The following is a 14,432-nucleotide window of genomic DNA, read 5'->3' as shown; positions in this document are numbered from 1 at the left end:
TTTACCATCTAGTACTCTTTCATGACATCCACGTCTCTTGTGTTTCTTTTTTCTGGATACGCATTTTTTTAGTCAGACTAATCGTCTAAAAGATATCTTTATTAAGTCAATATTCAAAAAATAGAGCCATACTGTCTAATGTTAGTCATGCACAAACGGTGCAGCCGACAGGTCCGATACTTGTTTATTTATCAATTTAAGGCTGAAGTTGATTAATTCAAGAAGAAACATTTATTGTTTACCCCAATTATCATGTTGACTTCTGAAAAGTAATGATATCTTTCAAGCACTGGTTTGTTGTACAAAGTATCTTTTTTAACCTTTCTCCTTTTTCTTTAGGCTTTCTAACTCTGTAAACTACGTGGAGAACGCCAAAAGAGATCGCAAAAACACGAAAATCAAACCTACGTTTATGATTTGTATGATTGTAAAGCCTTCCTGTACAATCCTGCGTTAATTAAAGTAGTCCAGGTGAAAAAACACAACGAAGTATCTGAAAGTGACAAGATATTTGTTTCGGACAATAGTCAATCCGTAACATCAATCATAAAGATGGTGGCTGTCAATCTTCGTTAAAACTATAACCATTTGGACTCCAATAAAAAAGCTGTTGTATCCCTTGGTCTAAATATAATATTTGACTTGAGTTCTTATTACACTGTTACTCAAGCTCCTTTATTTCATCACAAGCAGTGGACTCAGCTCCAAACAATATGTCACAAGTATTTAAAAACGGCGCAAGAAAGAGTAGAAGATCAACATTGAGTACAGCGTGTGCTGTTTTTAAAAAAAAAAACGTAAACATGAAATCATATTGGGCGCATCCTGTAAATAATGTAATCCTTTGCCGATCAAGAGGTCAATCTTTAGTTTTTTTTTCTTCTAATTTTCCAAGAATAAAACAGACCTTAATTTGATATCTGTCTTTTTCCTTTTGTCTTTCGCGAATTACAACAATTAAGTTTGTTCAGTAAATTATGACAAATTGGAATAAATCGTTAATACTATCGTTTTCGCTTATCTAAATCAGAATACTTTATAAATCTAAACTGATCTTAGGAATATAATATATCATACTTTATTGATAAAGCATAATTAGTAACATTCGAATGTGTTAAAATTCTTTATATTAACGTAAAACACCGTATGCGTAAACGCACTGCATTTGGTGAGCCATAAGGATTTTTATCTTCAGGCCGAATTTTTTCCAATATTTTTGGGAAATAGTGTGCAACCAGTTGGGAAGAATTCTCAAAGGACATAAACAATGTCTAAACAAAAACACCCATCTGCATGTCGCTGAAATACGCTTTTGGAATATTTATCCGACTTTAAACCGCCACTTATTTACAACACGGTGAGGGAAATTGTTAACAAAAATAGAAATTAAATCAGGCTGCTAATAATTGATTACTATCAGTTCAACTGAAAAATAATCTTTTTTGCATTAACATCGTATACATTTGGAAATAAAATTATGTACAAACACAACTCACTCTGAAGATGGAGAAAGAAAGTAAAAGTTAAAATAATGTCATTAGAATATTCTAGGAGTAATTCTAAGTTTGTAACAAACAAAAAATAGCCTAGAATGTACAACATCTGACCCTGAATATCGTGTATGAAGCCATTGATGTTCGCAAGAATCGTCATCGCAGGCGCTATGTTTATTCTATATGTTCTAGGCCTTCATCACCGATATTATCTATGGTTTAAAATCAATTAAATGTAATGATGGCTTAAAGAGTATTTTTAAGCTTAAATTGCACACTTAGTTTGCCATGTAATCTATCAAATATTTTCTCTTCAAGTAGAACTGATTCAATTCGGAACGGCGACTGGTTTTAATAACGATATAAGGCTTTTGCTGGTCTGTCACATTTACAATTTTAAGCTTGTAGATGCAATAACACTATTTCACAATGTAAATTGCCTCTCAAAAAGTAAATCAAAATTGACTAAAGCTAATGCTATGCAAGGCGAGATTGATTACAAAATGTTTATAATACAAAGTATACACCTGATCTACTCTGTAACTAGTGTAGTTTCATACTCTTTACTCCTGAATGTAATATATTATAACTCCCTCAAGGAAATTTTTATGGATCATTTTGATCGTTAAAACAAGTAGATAACCGAGATCAACACCCAACATGCTAAAGCTTAAAGCAAAAACAAAAAAAAAGGGAAGTCCCCTATTAAAGGAAGCCCAAATCCACGTTGTGTTTATAATTTGCAAAAAAAAGTTTATTAAAGATGAAGTCTAATCTAATCAATATGTTTACTCATCCCCAACCAAAAAACTAGAGCCACCCTCCTCCTTTTCAAAAAAAGACGGCGGATTTTCCTGAAAATCTTAGTATTGATCGGTTCACAGCATCATCATTTAAAAAAAATGGTCGTTCATCTCTATGCTACATATATGCGGCTTCGATTGTAAATGTATGACAGGAGAGTTGATCTACAAAATATGCAACGTTAAATCGGATATATTATATATTTAGAAAAAATGCATACCAGTGATACTCGGTACTGTGGATGAAAACGGAGTAACTACTAAAAAGGCATTAATATTTAATCCATGTTTATTTTTGATGAATTGTTTTATCTCTCTCTTTTTTACATTTTAGATCCTTGTTAAAGGAGAGCGTAGATCCTTGTCTACCATATTTTGGATATGGCCGATAGGCTAACTCTAATTCCATCACAGTAAACATCTTTTTCTTGGGCTTGAGTCGGTGCGAACATTTGATACCGTTAGAAGAACAAAATGCACAGGGTTGTCCGCCATCACATTTTGTCTTGCGTCGTCTGCAGGTCTCACAGGCAGAACCCGAGCTAAGGCGACGTGCGTATTGTTGTGGCTTTGTCATTTTGTTTTTTTTTTAAAAAAAAGGGTGGAAGAAAAAGATGGGTAATAATAGAGAAGAAAGAAAGAAGAGTACGCCGACCTAATTTATATAAAAAAGGACTTCGATGCTTAATGAAGTAATGGCTGAGAAAATTCTATCCGACAACACAATGCCCTCCCTTAATAATAGATAACACTGCATGTCCGATGTCAAAAAATAGAGGCGGCGTTTAACATTATCCTTATCCGTACGTCAACTCTATTTGTTAGTTACAAACCCTTTGGATTGTTATCAGCTCGTGTGAGCTCAGCTTGTGTTGATTTCATTGGTCAATTGGAATACATGCTCCAGAGACAAGCGAATCAACAACTCAGTGGAATACATTTGCAGGAGAAATACTTGAAATAAGGTTATTTTTACAGAAAAAAAGCACATAGCGTATTTTACAATAAAGTTTCAGTGAGATAGCTCAGGGTCCCTGAGATTCTTTGCCTAGTGTGCCAGAAATATGCATTACATTTAGTTTTTCTCGGATTTCTTTAGCCTACTATGCGGCTTTTTATTAAATCAAGCCCTCTACTTTTTTGCTGTCGATGCGATTCAAGGCACTAAAGTTATTATCTGTTACTTAGAGGTGTAACAACAGTACATATGCAGAAGGTTACAAAAAATTCAAGGGCCCTTTTGTTAATAAACGAAATATCGTGTTGTATTTTTAAAATACCCTCATGCATACAGTAGTGTATAATTTTTTAATTGCTTCTCTATATAAATCCACATTCGATTGACAATTGATAAACGTAAAACATCGCAATATAAAAAACAAAGTGACTTTCCATGCTAGAAATTATTTGATGATTTAAGGGCGTACTCTTTTTAAATTAAACAAGGTTGTTGTTGGAAGATGATCAAAAGCATTTTCTAACTTTTGAGTTCGCAAAATATCACAGATTTTTAGATTAGTCAATTGTTTGACACTAATACCTATTACTAATATTATTCATGGGAAGTTCTTTTTACTCGTTGGGGCAATAGAAAAAAGCTTTCCATAAAAGTCAGAAACTTTTGCTTTAATACTAGTTTCTTGTTACTTTTTGGCTAACAATTCCATTAAGAATTTTCTAAGTTTCCATGCCATCAATATAAGTAATACTAAATGTGACATGGAATGAGAACATTTTTGTTTCAGTGAAAACGCGCTCTAAAATGAGTTAATTACAATTGATAAGAGTAACAAAGAGCTTCTTTTTGGGCTGAATTAGTTCTCAAAATTTTTAATTTTAGATTTAATCTTTACCAATTTATTTATACTCGTTTGTGTTCATCGCACTTATACACACTTTAAAAGTAGATTCTACACAGCTGTAATAAAATTAAACTTTAAATAAGAGCTATTTTTTTTTTCAAAGCATGATGTTTCCTCTGTGAGCAAACAAATTCGTATTCTATCTACAGTAAAACCAATTACATAAACATTGGCTTGGGAGCCAATAAACAGACCACTCCAGGTATCGACTCTACAATAAATGCGGCGTATGTGATAGAAACGTTTATTGTATAGGAGCTAATGACCATTTGTTTTTGAAAAAGTCTCTTCCACCAAAGCTTACAGCTATAAAGCCAGTCAGCTTCTTTTATATTCACATATTCTCGAGCAAAATGTGTACAAATCTCAAGACGAATGGCAATTGTTGCATATGTAGGGCAGACTCTGAGGTAATAGCTATTGGTGACAATCTTACATGAATCAATGCGATAGTAAATAATTTATAGAACAGGCTTAGTTATCTTGGCTTTCAAAGCCAAAAATATTGGTCATCTCGCGTTTATTTTTCATGCTTATAATCCCAGCATTCATTTGGTACATTTGGCACACTAGAATAGTAAAACACTACTAGCCAGATGAACAAGCTCATTGAAAACATAAAAGTTAATTATAGAAGCCGACTTCGACAAAAATTGCACAAGTCCCATTGGTGAATAACTACCCATATAAAGCAAACTAATGTTCAATTCTTGTACTTTAATTGTTAAATAATTTGTTTCCAATTCTAGTCATAATAGATATAAAAGTGTTCATTATTGTTAAATAAAAGTGAATACATTTCTAAATAATCTTTAATGAACAATGCATGTGATATATATACTGAGATGGCATTGGCAGAATAACTACAACCCTTGTTTGTAGTCCAGTCCTACTTCCTATGAAAAGTTTTCCACTTAACTCTATCCTACGTCTAAATGAGAGTCTTGCAGCCCGTTTTTTTTTTTCATGTAAACATTTACAAACTCGAAAAAAAAGTACAACAGTTTTTTTTATCATGCTGAACTACCAACTTCATTTATTTGTGATTGACAACTACTTAGTATCCAGACTTCCATAAAAAAACGATATCAACACATACTGTTTTGTGAAACAGCTCTGCCAAACCGGATCGCTGGATTAAGGAAAGTAAGCAAGGTACGTAATATGTACAACGGGCATATTCTAAGAGCATCATGTCGGTGCGCATTGTTGTTTATTTTCACTGAATAAGAAGAAAAGTAGGTGGGGGTATTAATGTGTCAATAAGATTTTTTTTTCTGAAAAGAAAAAAAACAAGAGAGGGAGAGGGAGAGAGAGAGGGGGGGGTAATATATAATACATAATAGTCGAGAGAGAGAGACTTATTTTTTCATGGCTTGAACCCAAGGATGTTTCAACGCTTCTGCAGGCTTTAACCTTGCTTCTGGCTCCCAAGTAAGGCATCGGCTAATGAAGTCCCCAAAATCTCGATCGAAATTATCGTAAGTTGATCGTTTTAATGCCTCTGTAAAAGTCAGCGAGTTTGGTCTTCTTTTTTTACCCTTGGAATTGATGGATTTTCGAGGCTGATCATACATGTCTATAAAAAGATTAATATGCAGATCTCTAAAAAAAAAAAAAAACAATTTAGGAAATACACATACCGAAAAACTGCTTTTTCCTTGAGCATCGCTCCAAATATTGCTTATCTGGTACGCCCAATAGCTGCATGATACATGCTAATTGATCCGGTTCATTTTCGCCAGGAAATAATGGTCGCCCAGTATACAACTCGGCCAAAATACAGCCAGTACTCCACATGTCGATAGGCAAACCGTAATCTAAGCCAAGAATTACTTCGGGGGCACGATAAAATCTACTTTGAATGTACGTGTATACTTTTTCGTTGACGTAGCATGAACTTCCATAATCAATGACGCGGATTCCGCTTCGATCTGGTTGACGCAGCAAAATATTCTCCGGTTTCAGGTCACAATGTATGACATTGTGATCACTCAGTAACTTTAAAGATGTTAAAATTTGGTATCCAAACCTACCCAAACCGTCAGTAAAAAAGCAATAAGTCATGCATGTAAATTATGTACCTTTTAACAAGTCCCATACTAAATCCCTGATAAGAGTTTTGTTGCAAAATTTCATACAAATTTAAACTCAAGCATTCGAATACTATACACAAATGGTCCCTGAAATAAAAACTGTCCATCATTCTAACGTTATAATGCTTATTATTTGGGTCCTAATGAAACGTCAAGTTAAAAAAATGTCTATTGCTTATTTTTTTTTTTAAAAAAAAAAAAGAAGTTCTGCTTACCCAGGCCATCAGTTGTTCAAGTATTTTGACCTCAGTCTGTGCTTGAGCGTGAAATCTCTTTTTGTTGCGAATAATCTTGACGGCCACCAAATTGCTCGATGTGGGATCATCCGAGGGCGGTTGGGAAGATGCGGGTTTATGGTCTTTACATTTTACCACTTGACCGAACGAACCTTTTCCTAAACTTTCCACGATCTCATACCGATAATTTAAATGGTCTTTTAAAACAATTTGATAATCCCCTTTCTCATCATCATATCCATAGTTTAACGCCGTTTGGTCTGTAGAAGCCATATGCTTTTTGGCATGAGATCCCACGCAGTAAATTGAAGGGTATCTTAAAATTTCCGTCTTTTCATAAGGCGATAAAAACGGTTTGAATCTATGTAAAGCAGCTATAAAAGTCTTCGTTAAATAAAAGGGATGAGATAATGAGTAGAAATACCTACTTTTGGCGCTTAATAACATTGGGTTTCCAGTCTCTTTTTTATATTCAGGAACGGACGCCTCCTCTTCGGTAGTGCCCACGTCGACTAGACATTGTAGTCTGTCGTGTATTTTTTCCATCCTTGATTCATGCGAAGAGGATTTTAATATTAAAGGGGGTACAAACCCTTCATTTTCATCATCAGGTTGACTAATGAGACCTTGAGCCGAAACTAAATTAGCGCACAAGGTTCGTGATTTTTCTCGCTCCTTATCCCATTGTTCTTGCAGGATTTCGTTCGCAGCAGTTGGGTAAGACGGACGCCTGTGATAATTCATGGACATTTCCTTTTTAGGTAATCTTTTTATAGACTTAGGCACAATAATCTCGGGTTTTCGAAGTTTTGATGTGGTTGTAGGCACCTGATCGTTATTGTTACAAAATCGGCTGATGGCTGAAGAGTCTTGCGGTACAATTTGCTGCTGCTTTTGTGTTTCATCTATTTCACTTTTTTGTTCGGTGCGTTGTAATGTTGGTAAGGGAATTCGTGTGGTTGGATTATTTATACATTGTTTAGGGCTAGTTTTTTCTTGTTTCATCAAATTGCTTGCTAGTTCCAATGAACTCTGTGTGAGAAAATAAATAAGAAAAAAAAAAGAAAAGAGAGAGGGAAAATAAATAGTGTGAGAGTTTGTTTTTCGTTTTTATATTAAAAAAAAAATCAATTTACCTGAACTCCTTTTTTAGTAGAGGATTTGGATACAGCTTCATTATATGATGCGGACAGTCTCTTGTCTTTAACTGGTGATATAAGTGGATCAAATTCAGCTAAATCCAGGTTAGCTTTCCCCAGTGATTCTCGTACGATTGGTTTTGCAAGCCTAGCTATAGATGTCTGTCTAATACGTCTCCCAGGAGAAGAAGGTGGTGTAGGGTCAAGCTGTATAGCATTGGATGATGATGAAGGTGGATTTACAGGCTGGTCCATCATGATTAAATTAGCATGAATATGTTCAGACGACACATGACTTGAAAGTGCAGGTCGACGTGGTGTTGGAAGTCGTGTAGGTGTCACCTTTGTTGCTTGCTGCAGCTTTTCCTCGTTATCTATGGTAACAGCAGATGATTTTTTCTTGTCGGGAGGATCTACACGTGGCTGTAGTGGATCGAACTTTTGAAGTGAATCATATAAGGTTTTGCTTTTGGCTTCAGGCTTATTTTTATGAAGGTCAGTTTTTACTTGACGTGGGTATGTATTGGATTGAATTGTGAGTACCTCAGTCATATCGAGTAAATTAATCGATGGTCTGCGTCCAGATTTCCAAATGTCTATTTCTTTATCTGTTTCTAGCCCATTTGTGTTCAAAGTGCCCATTGGTGTGGACATGCTAAAGTTGACATGTTAAATTCTATTCATACTTGAAAATTCGCTGCATCATGTTTTTTTATTTTTTACCTTTTTTCTGTTTTCGTTTTACTTCAAATTAAAATGATTATGCTATAAATCATAAATGTAGTTTTTTTTATTGTTTTTTGAAAAAAGGAGAAGAACGAAAACAGTAAGTAAAATCAAAAGATAAGTTGGTTAATAAATGTATTTCGTAATTGACCATTATCTACTTTACTTTTTGGGTAAGAATTAGCAAATCCTTCTAATAGGTTTTATAAAGATATTTAAAAAAGGATCCTTGTTTTATGCTGGCTTTGCGGTGTGGGGAATCTAATTCGCTACACACACCACCAGCTTTTTTTTTTTTGAAGGTTAGATTGGAATTGCATGGTGCAGCGGCATGCAATTACTCTTCAATACATGACTAAAACAAGTATAATGACGACATGAGATTTTATTTGATGATAAATTATTGATGTCAAGCACTGATTTTTCCCATTGCCCAAAATATTATTTTTATTGTATAACCTTGTCTTTATTTGCTTGTTTTAACCGTATCAGATATTGGTAAACATCATGCCCAACAATCAGAAATGCCACTGCAATAGATATGCTGAACAGTATTGGCAGAAGTATGATTAATCCAAATGCACCGGCTGAAAATACAAAAAATGTCCATATGAAGCTGACCAACACAGAAGTAATAAACACTACAGAACTTAGGAACAGTACAAATATGGCTGCTGGAATTACCGACAGCAGACCGAAGATATACACTCCTAATCTGAATTCTTGACTGTATGTATGTTGGTTTCTCTTTCTTTTTTAAAATAAAATTGATAAAACACTTACTACTGCCAGCATGTATCGAATGTTGATTTTATCGCGTTCCAGTAAGGTTGACTTTGTTTATCAATTTTTTGCTTTAGATTTTTTAGGTTTTCCAATTGATCTTGTAATTTTTGCTCCATTTTTGATTCGGGTTTAGTTTTTAGTTCTGTAAAAGTCATGAAAATAATTAATTCAAGCTTTTCTTCCCCATCTCCCATTTTACAAAAAAAATAAAATAGTTTATAATTTTTTTTTTTAAAAAGGCGCCTAGTCAGTTTTTTTAAAAAAGGCAATCGTCATTTGTTATGAAAAAGCTAAGCCAAGGCCCGCCCAAGATTTCCCTTGGGGTAAAATTTACATTGAAACATTCAACTACGTTCACGACAACCCCAATGACCACTGATGAAGCAACACGAGAGTATGCATCACTGACTGAATTTTTTGCTCTTTTTCAGAATAACTTTTGACATGCACTCTTTCAATGAAGAAGCAGCCATAGATAACAATCAAAGTATGTCGCAAAATTCTTCTTTGTTTCTGCTTTACTAATAATTGTACATGTTCCTGAGTATATACATATATCTTATCTTTATCAAAACAACACATAGAGGCAGTAATTTTTAGCTTAAAATGGTTACCATTAGCACCATGCGATAACCTGTTTCATGATCACTATAATTATCAAATAGATAATGTAACTTTTTAACAATGAAAGAAAAGGAATGAAAATCAATATAAAACAAAGAAGTTGGAATGGGTTTTAATCGATTATGAAATATAATTATATAAAAATATACAAGAACATGGCGTAATATGAATAAAAAAAAAAAAACTTAGTTGTGATGTAAATTGAGCGTAGCGGCTTTGTTGTGTATACATTAACTGTTGTGAACGTCCTCCCACAAGGATTTATGCCATCAAAGGACAATGGTACTCGAATAAGATTAGTACTTTGTATTAATAGAAACATAGCACCTTCGGCTAACAGCGGACCGTCCTGACTCATTATGTCTATAAATGTGGTCACCATAAATGGATAGTATACAAAAACGGGTAGAAAGTTTATATACGATGACAGTTGTTATGCCAACTGACAACTTTTTCATGACAATTAGAAAAATTTCCTACTATTTGCTGAATGAGTTAATACATATGCTTCATTACATGTGATGCACTAACAATTTATCTGGAAGCTAAAGCTATACTGTATTTCCGCCGTCAATTGGTCACTTTTTTGATCCTCAATTGACCACTTAAAGTATTTTTACTTGGTTTTTGGACGTATTCATGGTCAATACAGTAGATATAATTGGGTGGTTTATGTACATACTTAGTTTTAAGGAAATAACATTTGTGTTTTTATGTTTACTTTGTAAGACGTCAAGTACAGTGTATGTTAAGATCGCAAAAGGTAATTTGAGCAGGTCTTCGTGGCTTCCTTTCTGTCGTGAAGATTCTAAAACTATTTCTTATGGAATTCAAAGTAAAACCGTAATCAAAAGCATGTTTTCAATGGATTGTTATAGGATATTGACGCAGTATAAACAACTATGCAAAGTAATAGGGAGGTATGGGAAAAAATGGTGTCCCAAAATAAATTCAAGGTGGAAAAATGTGGTGTCTGTATAATCATCCTTCCTTCATGGTTTTTCTTATGATGTGTATGATCCCATAATATCTTCCTATTGAATATACAATCAAGGTAAAGACAGCTTTAGTATTATAAACGGCGTAGTCATTTTGATCAACATTTTAAATTTTTTTTCCCTAGATAAAAAGCAGTTTTTCAGAAGTGTTTAAATATACATTTTTATTAGATTACGTTAATAATAATGATGGCGGAAAAGGCTCCTTTTAGTTCACAAAAAAAATTTTGTTTAACAGGATCAACCACGAGAAGGTAGGAGGCCATCTGATCCCAAAAATCATTCTACATAATAGATTACTCTACTACATAGTCTAAACGACAGCACTTAGTCTGGTAACCCAGTCCTAAGCTGAACCAAAGCCAGTCTGGTAACCCAGTCCTAAACTTCAGCCTTTCATCATTTACATCCGAATCCCAAACTAAAGAACAAACGATTTTTTTTTTATCTTCTCTTTTAATAATGGCCTTAGTTAAAAATCGCCACCCGGCCCGAACAACATTTATGTTAAACAAGCGCGTTTGAAATATCGTTACCACAAGCTGTTGTACCACCACTTATGATGCATGCGGTTGAACTTGAAAACATATATGATGACACGAAATCATGCATTAGTGATAAATGGTAGATAAAAAGACACTACTTCATTTTATTTTATTTTATAGAAATGATAGGGGATGAAATATAAATAATAAAAGAGGGGATAAGCATATATGAAAGAGAGAAAAAAAAAAGAAAAGGGAAAGGAACAAAAAATTAAGCTTCCTTAACGAGATGATGAGGATCTGTTTGAACCATCTCTACCTTTTCAAGCAACAAGCCGGACTTATCAAGAACAGCAGCGAAATATTCAGCGGTTTCCTTTGAAGAAAGGGCTACAGCTTCTGTATCACTACGCTTTTGTTCCTTTTGTTCAATGGCCTTTTGGATTCTATTTTGGATTTCCCAGCCTTCGACTCTCAAAACTTTACGAGATTCACGAGCAACACGGATACTATGGCGCTCGACATATTCAGATTCACGAGCTTCAGTCTTAAACTTCTTGACCAATTTACGTTCGACAGCATTACGCATATCACTTACAACATAAACAAGGAAACCAATACTGGCAACACCAACCACGGGGATGACCCAACGGCGAACATTAGGGCCGCTCATGATGTTGGAGACACTACACATACTGGTAACAGCATCCTTGAAGCCAAGCATACGACCACCAACCATAGCAGCAGCACCACCAGATAAGGCAAGACCAGACAACTTGTCATCCAAAACAAGGTCAAAGAAATCGGTGGCTTCTACGGTAATATTGACACGATGGTCTCTATTCTTGACGCAGACCTTTTGAGCATCTGCAGCCAAAGGATAAGCACCTAAATGCTCAGTACCCATACTATGAAGACGTTCAAGACAAACAGCAGTTTCTTGACGAGCATGAGTTTCTTCTTGACGAACATCCTTTTGCAATTTCTGGACCATGGAGTCGGCAATATCTTGGGCATATTGCCAGATGAGTAAAATGCCAGGGTATTCGATGGTATTAATGGCGTTTCCTACATTCTCAACAGCTTGGTTCAACTTGTTTTGAGCATGAGCTTGAACTGATAAGACGGCCTTTTCAGCAACCTTTTCAACTTGATCAAGGACACGATCACGTACATTTAACAAGTGCTGATAGGCGGGAAGATCTTTTTCCAATTCCATGGTGGCTTGTGCATATTCATCCGATGATTTCTTACTGTTCGTTTCGGCCAAGATGGTGATATCCGTCAATAAGTTGACCAAATAGTTTTTAGCAGGCATCAATTTGGACTTTGTACGGTTCTCCAATACAAAAGCACGAAGACGTTGCTCAAGGCGAGCAAAGTCAGGTGCATCTAATTTGCGTGATCCAGGTTCCAGGTCGACATTACCGGCACTAACAAAATGAACTAAATCATCGGCATCGGCATAGGTTGCGGGTGAAAGTTGACGAATTTGTTCTAAAATTAAACGCTTACAACGATCTTTATCACGGATAGAATCGAAGCGGTTGACAACAATGAAGATATGGGTCTTTTCATTTGCTGCATTCCATAAGAATTCTTTTCCCTATTGTTACAAAAAAGAAAAAAAAATCAATATCTAACATTCTAGCTCGTATGTCTGTAGTTTACGTACGGAGAGAGTGAAGTGGTTCTCAGCACTCACAACAAAAACAACAACATCGATTTCTTCTTGACGGGCAAAGACAGCGGTTGTTTTAACAGAGTCTGTGTTTAAACCGGGAGAATCAATTAATGCGATATCAACGACACCATTGTGAAGTAAACTTTCTTGTGTGGTTCTAGCATCATTTGCATAAATCTTGAGCATCTTATAATGTTCATAATCTTCAGTGATGACTTTATACAAGTGACGCATTTCAATGATATGATAGGTATTAGGATCAAGACGGTTATATTTTTCAACGGTAGGAATAGCATGGACCTGTTCAAGACCATCATTTAACATGGCATCCAAAACTTCACAAAATACACTTGTACAAGGTTGCTGATCAGCGGGCAAAATTTCTCTCTTCAATAAAGCATTGACAAAAGTGGATTTACCAGAGTTTAAATCACCAGTGACTAATACTTTAGAAGAAGTATCAGCTACACGAGCATGTAATCTTTCTAAATGCTTGAGACTTTGGTCCAAACGTTCAGAAAGCAAATTGGCGATAGATTTTGATTCCAAAGTACTAATATCAGTACTTGAATGTCCAATCTTCATTTCTAAGCCAAGAATATTTAATTCTTGAGACAATAATCGGTGTTGTTCTAATTGTCTCACAAAATCAGGAGTAGCTGTGACGGAGGATCTGCGTACAGCATCCATAATGACTGATCCATGATTATCCACATCCAATGTTTGAGAACGGTTGATAGTGGGCTTATTGTTGGTGTTCATGGGATAAAAAATTGGGAATTTCTCCTTATTGGCATGCTTCAAATCTTGACAAATAGTAGCAACCGAAGCAATGTGCGAAATCAGTCTCTGGCAACTGTCTCGGTAAGTTCTTTGCTCCTGAGCAGCATTAAGTCGGTGCTGGTGAGTACGAGCTGCACTGGTTGTTGAAGTAGTAGGAGAAGGCATGGGTGAAAAAGTTACAGCTTCTGAAAAACTTCCAGAACTAGAACTAAAATAAGCCTCGTCAATACTAGGAGAAGAGTTACGTCTTAATGTCTTCTTTGAGGACATTAAATTAGACGGTACTCCAAACAACTGTGATTGTGACATTGCTTGGTTTTACAACTATTTTGTTGATCAAAAAAAAAAAAATAATAGAAAAATACAGAAAAGAACTGGGGGAATAAATAATAATCTTACCATCTTTTTTTTTTAGTAACCAATAATAGAAAATTCTTACCCGATTGGCCCAATCATGTCACACGCTCATTATTTACAGGCACTGTTATTCATATTTATCCCCACATACCCCTCAATGTTCAAGGGTACTTTCATTATGATTCAATTGTGTCTCTGTCATAATCAATTGATCAATTCTTAGTGGCAATTAGGAGCTATATTATTTGCTGCGGCTAATACATTACCCAAGTCATACTTTTACTTGTACCTTGAGATGACGTACTGAGTTGGAATCAAACCGATCTTTAAAAAAAAAAGTTTCCTACACTTTTTTTTTTC

At 35.0% G+C, this 14,432-nt stretch overlaps 6 protein-coding genes across 6 annotated transcripts; 1 reads left to right on the top strand and 5 right to left on the bottom strand.

Moving 5' to 3' along the window:
- Nucleotides 1-803: 803 nt before the first annotated feature.
- On the top strand, nt 804-2,122 carry EV154DRAFT_482128 (uncharacterized protein; the record flags this gene model as incomplete). The annotated part of the gene is made up of 3 exons (XM_051598453.1): nt 804-858; nt 1,100-1,168; nt 1,776-2,122. 3 exons carry the CDS (start codon nt 804-806, stop codon nt 2,120-2,122), a joined length of 471 nt encoding a protein of 156 aa, XP_051456952.1.
- Nucleotides 2,123-2,414: 292 nt separating this feature from the next.
- On the bottom strand, nt 2,415-2,873 carry EV154DRAFT_564291 (uncharacterized protein; the record flags this gene model as incomplete). The annotated part of the gene is made up of 3 exons (XM_051605832.1): nt 2,415-2,461; nt 2,518-2,556; nt 2,624-2,873. The coding sequence occupies 3 exons, from the start codon at nt 2,871-2,873 to the stop codon at nt 2,415-2,417; spliced, it is 336 nt and encodes a 111-aa protein (XP_051456951.1).
- Nucleotides 2,874-4,316: 1,443 nt separating this feature from the next.
- Nucleotides 4,317-5,365, bottom strand: EV154DRAFT_482126 (uncharacterized protein; the record flags this gene model as incomplete). The annotated part of the gene is made up of 2 exons (XM_051598452.1): nt 4,317-4,589; nt 5,258-5,365. 2 exons carry the CDS (start codon nt 5,363-5,365, stop codon nt 4,317-4,319), a joined length of 381 nt encoding a protein of 126 aa, XP_051456950.1.
- On the bottom strand, nt 5,327-8,582 carry EV154DRAFT_511244 (kinase-like domain-containing protein). The gene is made up of 9 exons (XM_051601790.1): nt 8,522-8,582; nt 8,353-8,394; nt 8,173-8,284; nt 7,627-8,109; nt 6,919-7,522; nt 6,470-6,864; nt 6,243-6,394; nt 5,802-6,190; nt 5,327-5,737 (listed from the first exon to the last, which is right to left on the bottom strand). Exons 3-9 carry the CDS (start codon nt 8,281-8,283, stop codon nt 5,520-5,522), a joined length of 2,352 nt encoding a protein of 783 aa, XP_051456949.1. The 5' UTR covers nt 8,284; nt 8,353-8,394; nt 8,522-8,582; the 3' UTR covers nt 5,327-5,519.
- On the bottom strand, nt 8,583-9,379 carry EV154DRAFT_552243 (uncharacterized protein). Its single transcript, XM_051605042.1, has 2 exons — nt 9,139-9,379; nt 8,583-9,082 (listed from the first exon to the last, which is right to left on the bottom strand). Exons 1-2 carry the CDS (start codon nt 9,333-9,335, stop codon nt 8,803-8,805), a joined length of 477 nt encoding a protein of 158 aa, XP_051456948.1. The 5' UTR covers nt 9,336-9,379; the 3' UTR covers nt 8,583-8,802.
- A 1,995-nt stretch (nt 9,380-11,374) lies between these two features.
- EV154DRAFT_511236 (uncharacterized protein) lies at nt 11,375-14,094 on the bottom strand. Its single transcript, XM_051601789.1, has 2 exons — nt 12,924-14,094; nt 11,375-12,854 (listed from the first exon to the last, which is right to left on the bottom strand). Exons 1-2 carry the CDS (start codon nt 13,983-13,985, stop codon nt 11,520-11,522), a joined length of 2,397 nt encoding a protein of 798 aa, XP_051456947.1. The 5' UTR covers nt 13,986-14,094; the 3' UTR covers nt 11,375-11,519.
- Between the last annotated feature and the right edge of the window lie 338 nt (nt 14,095-14,432).

This window comes from Mucor mucedo (assembly GCF_025094135.1).
Source record: "Mucor mucedo strain NRRL 3635 chromosome Unknown EV154scaffold_54, whole genome shotgun sequence".
NCBI lineage: Eukaryota > Fungi > Mucoromycota > Mucoromycetes > Mucorales > Mucoraceae > Mucor > Mucor mucedo.
This window is presented reverse-complemented; position numbering and strand designations above follow the sequence as displayed.

Bases quoted from the DNA above. Each gene is read 5' to 3' on its own strand.
- EV154DRAFT_511236 (XM_051601789.1), bottom strand. From the start codon at position 13,985: ATGTCCTCAAAGAAGACATTAAGACGTAACTCTTCTCCTAGTATTGAC. The intron at 12,855-12,923 runs GTACGTAAACTA...TTGTAACAATAG, and splicing joins AGAACCACTTCACTCTCTCC to GGAAAAGAATTCTTATGGAA.
- EV154DRAFT_511244 (XM_051601790.1), bottom strand. From the start codon at position 8,283: ATGTCCACACCAATGGGCACTTTGAACACAAATGGGCTAGAAACAGAT. The intron at 7,523-7,626 runs GTAAATTGATTT...TTTCTCACACAG, and splicing joins CTACTAAAAAAGGAGTTCAG to AGTTCATTGGAACTAGCAAG. The intron at 6,395-6,469 runs GTAAGCAGAACT...ACGTTTCATTAG, and splicing joins TTGAACAACTGATGGCCTGG to GACCCAAATAATAAGCATTA.
- EV154DRAFT_552243 (XM_051605042.1), bottom strand. From the start codon at position 9,335: ATGGGAGATGGGGAAGAAAAGCTTGAATTAATTATTTTCATGACTTTT. The intron at 9,083-9,138 runs GTAAGTGTTTTA...ACATACATACAG, and splicing joins TTCGATACATGCTGGCAGTA to TCAAGAATTCAGATTAGGAG.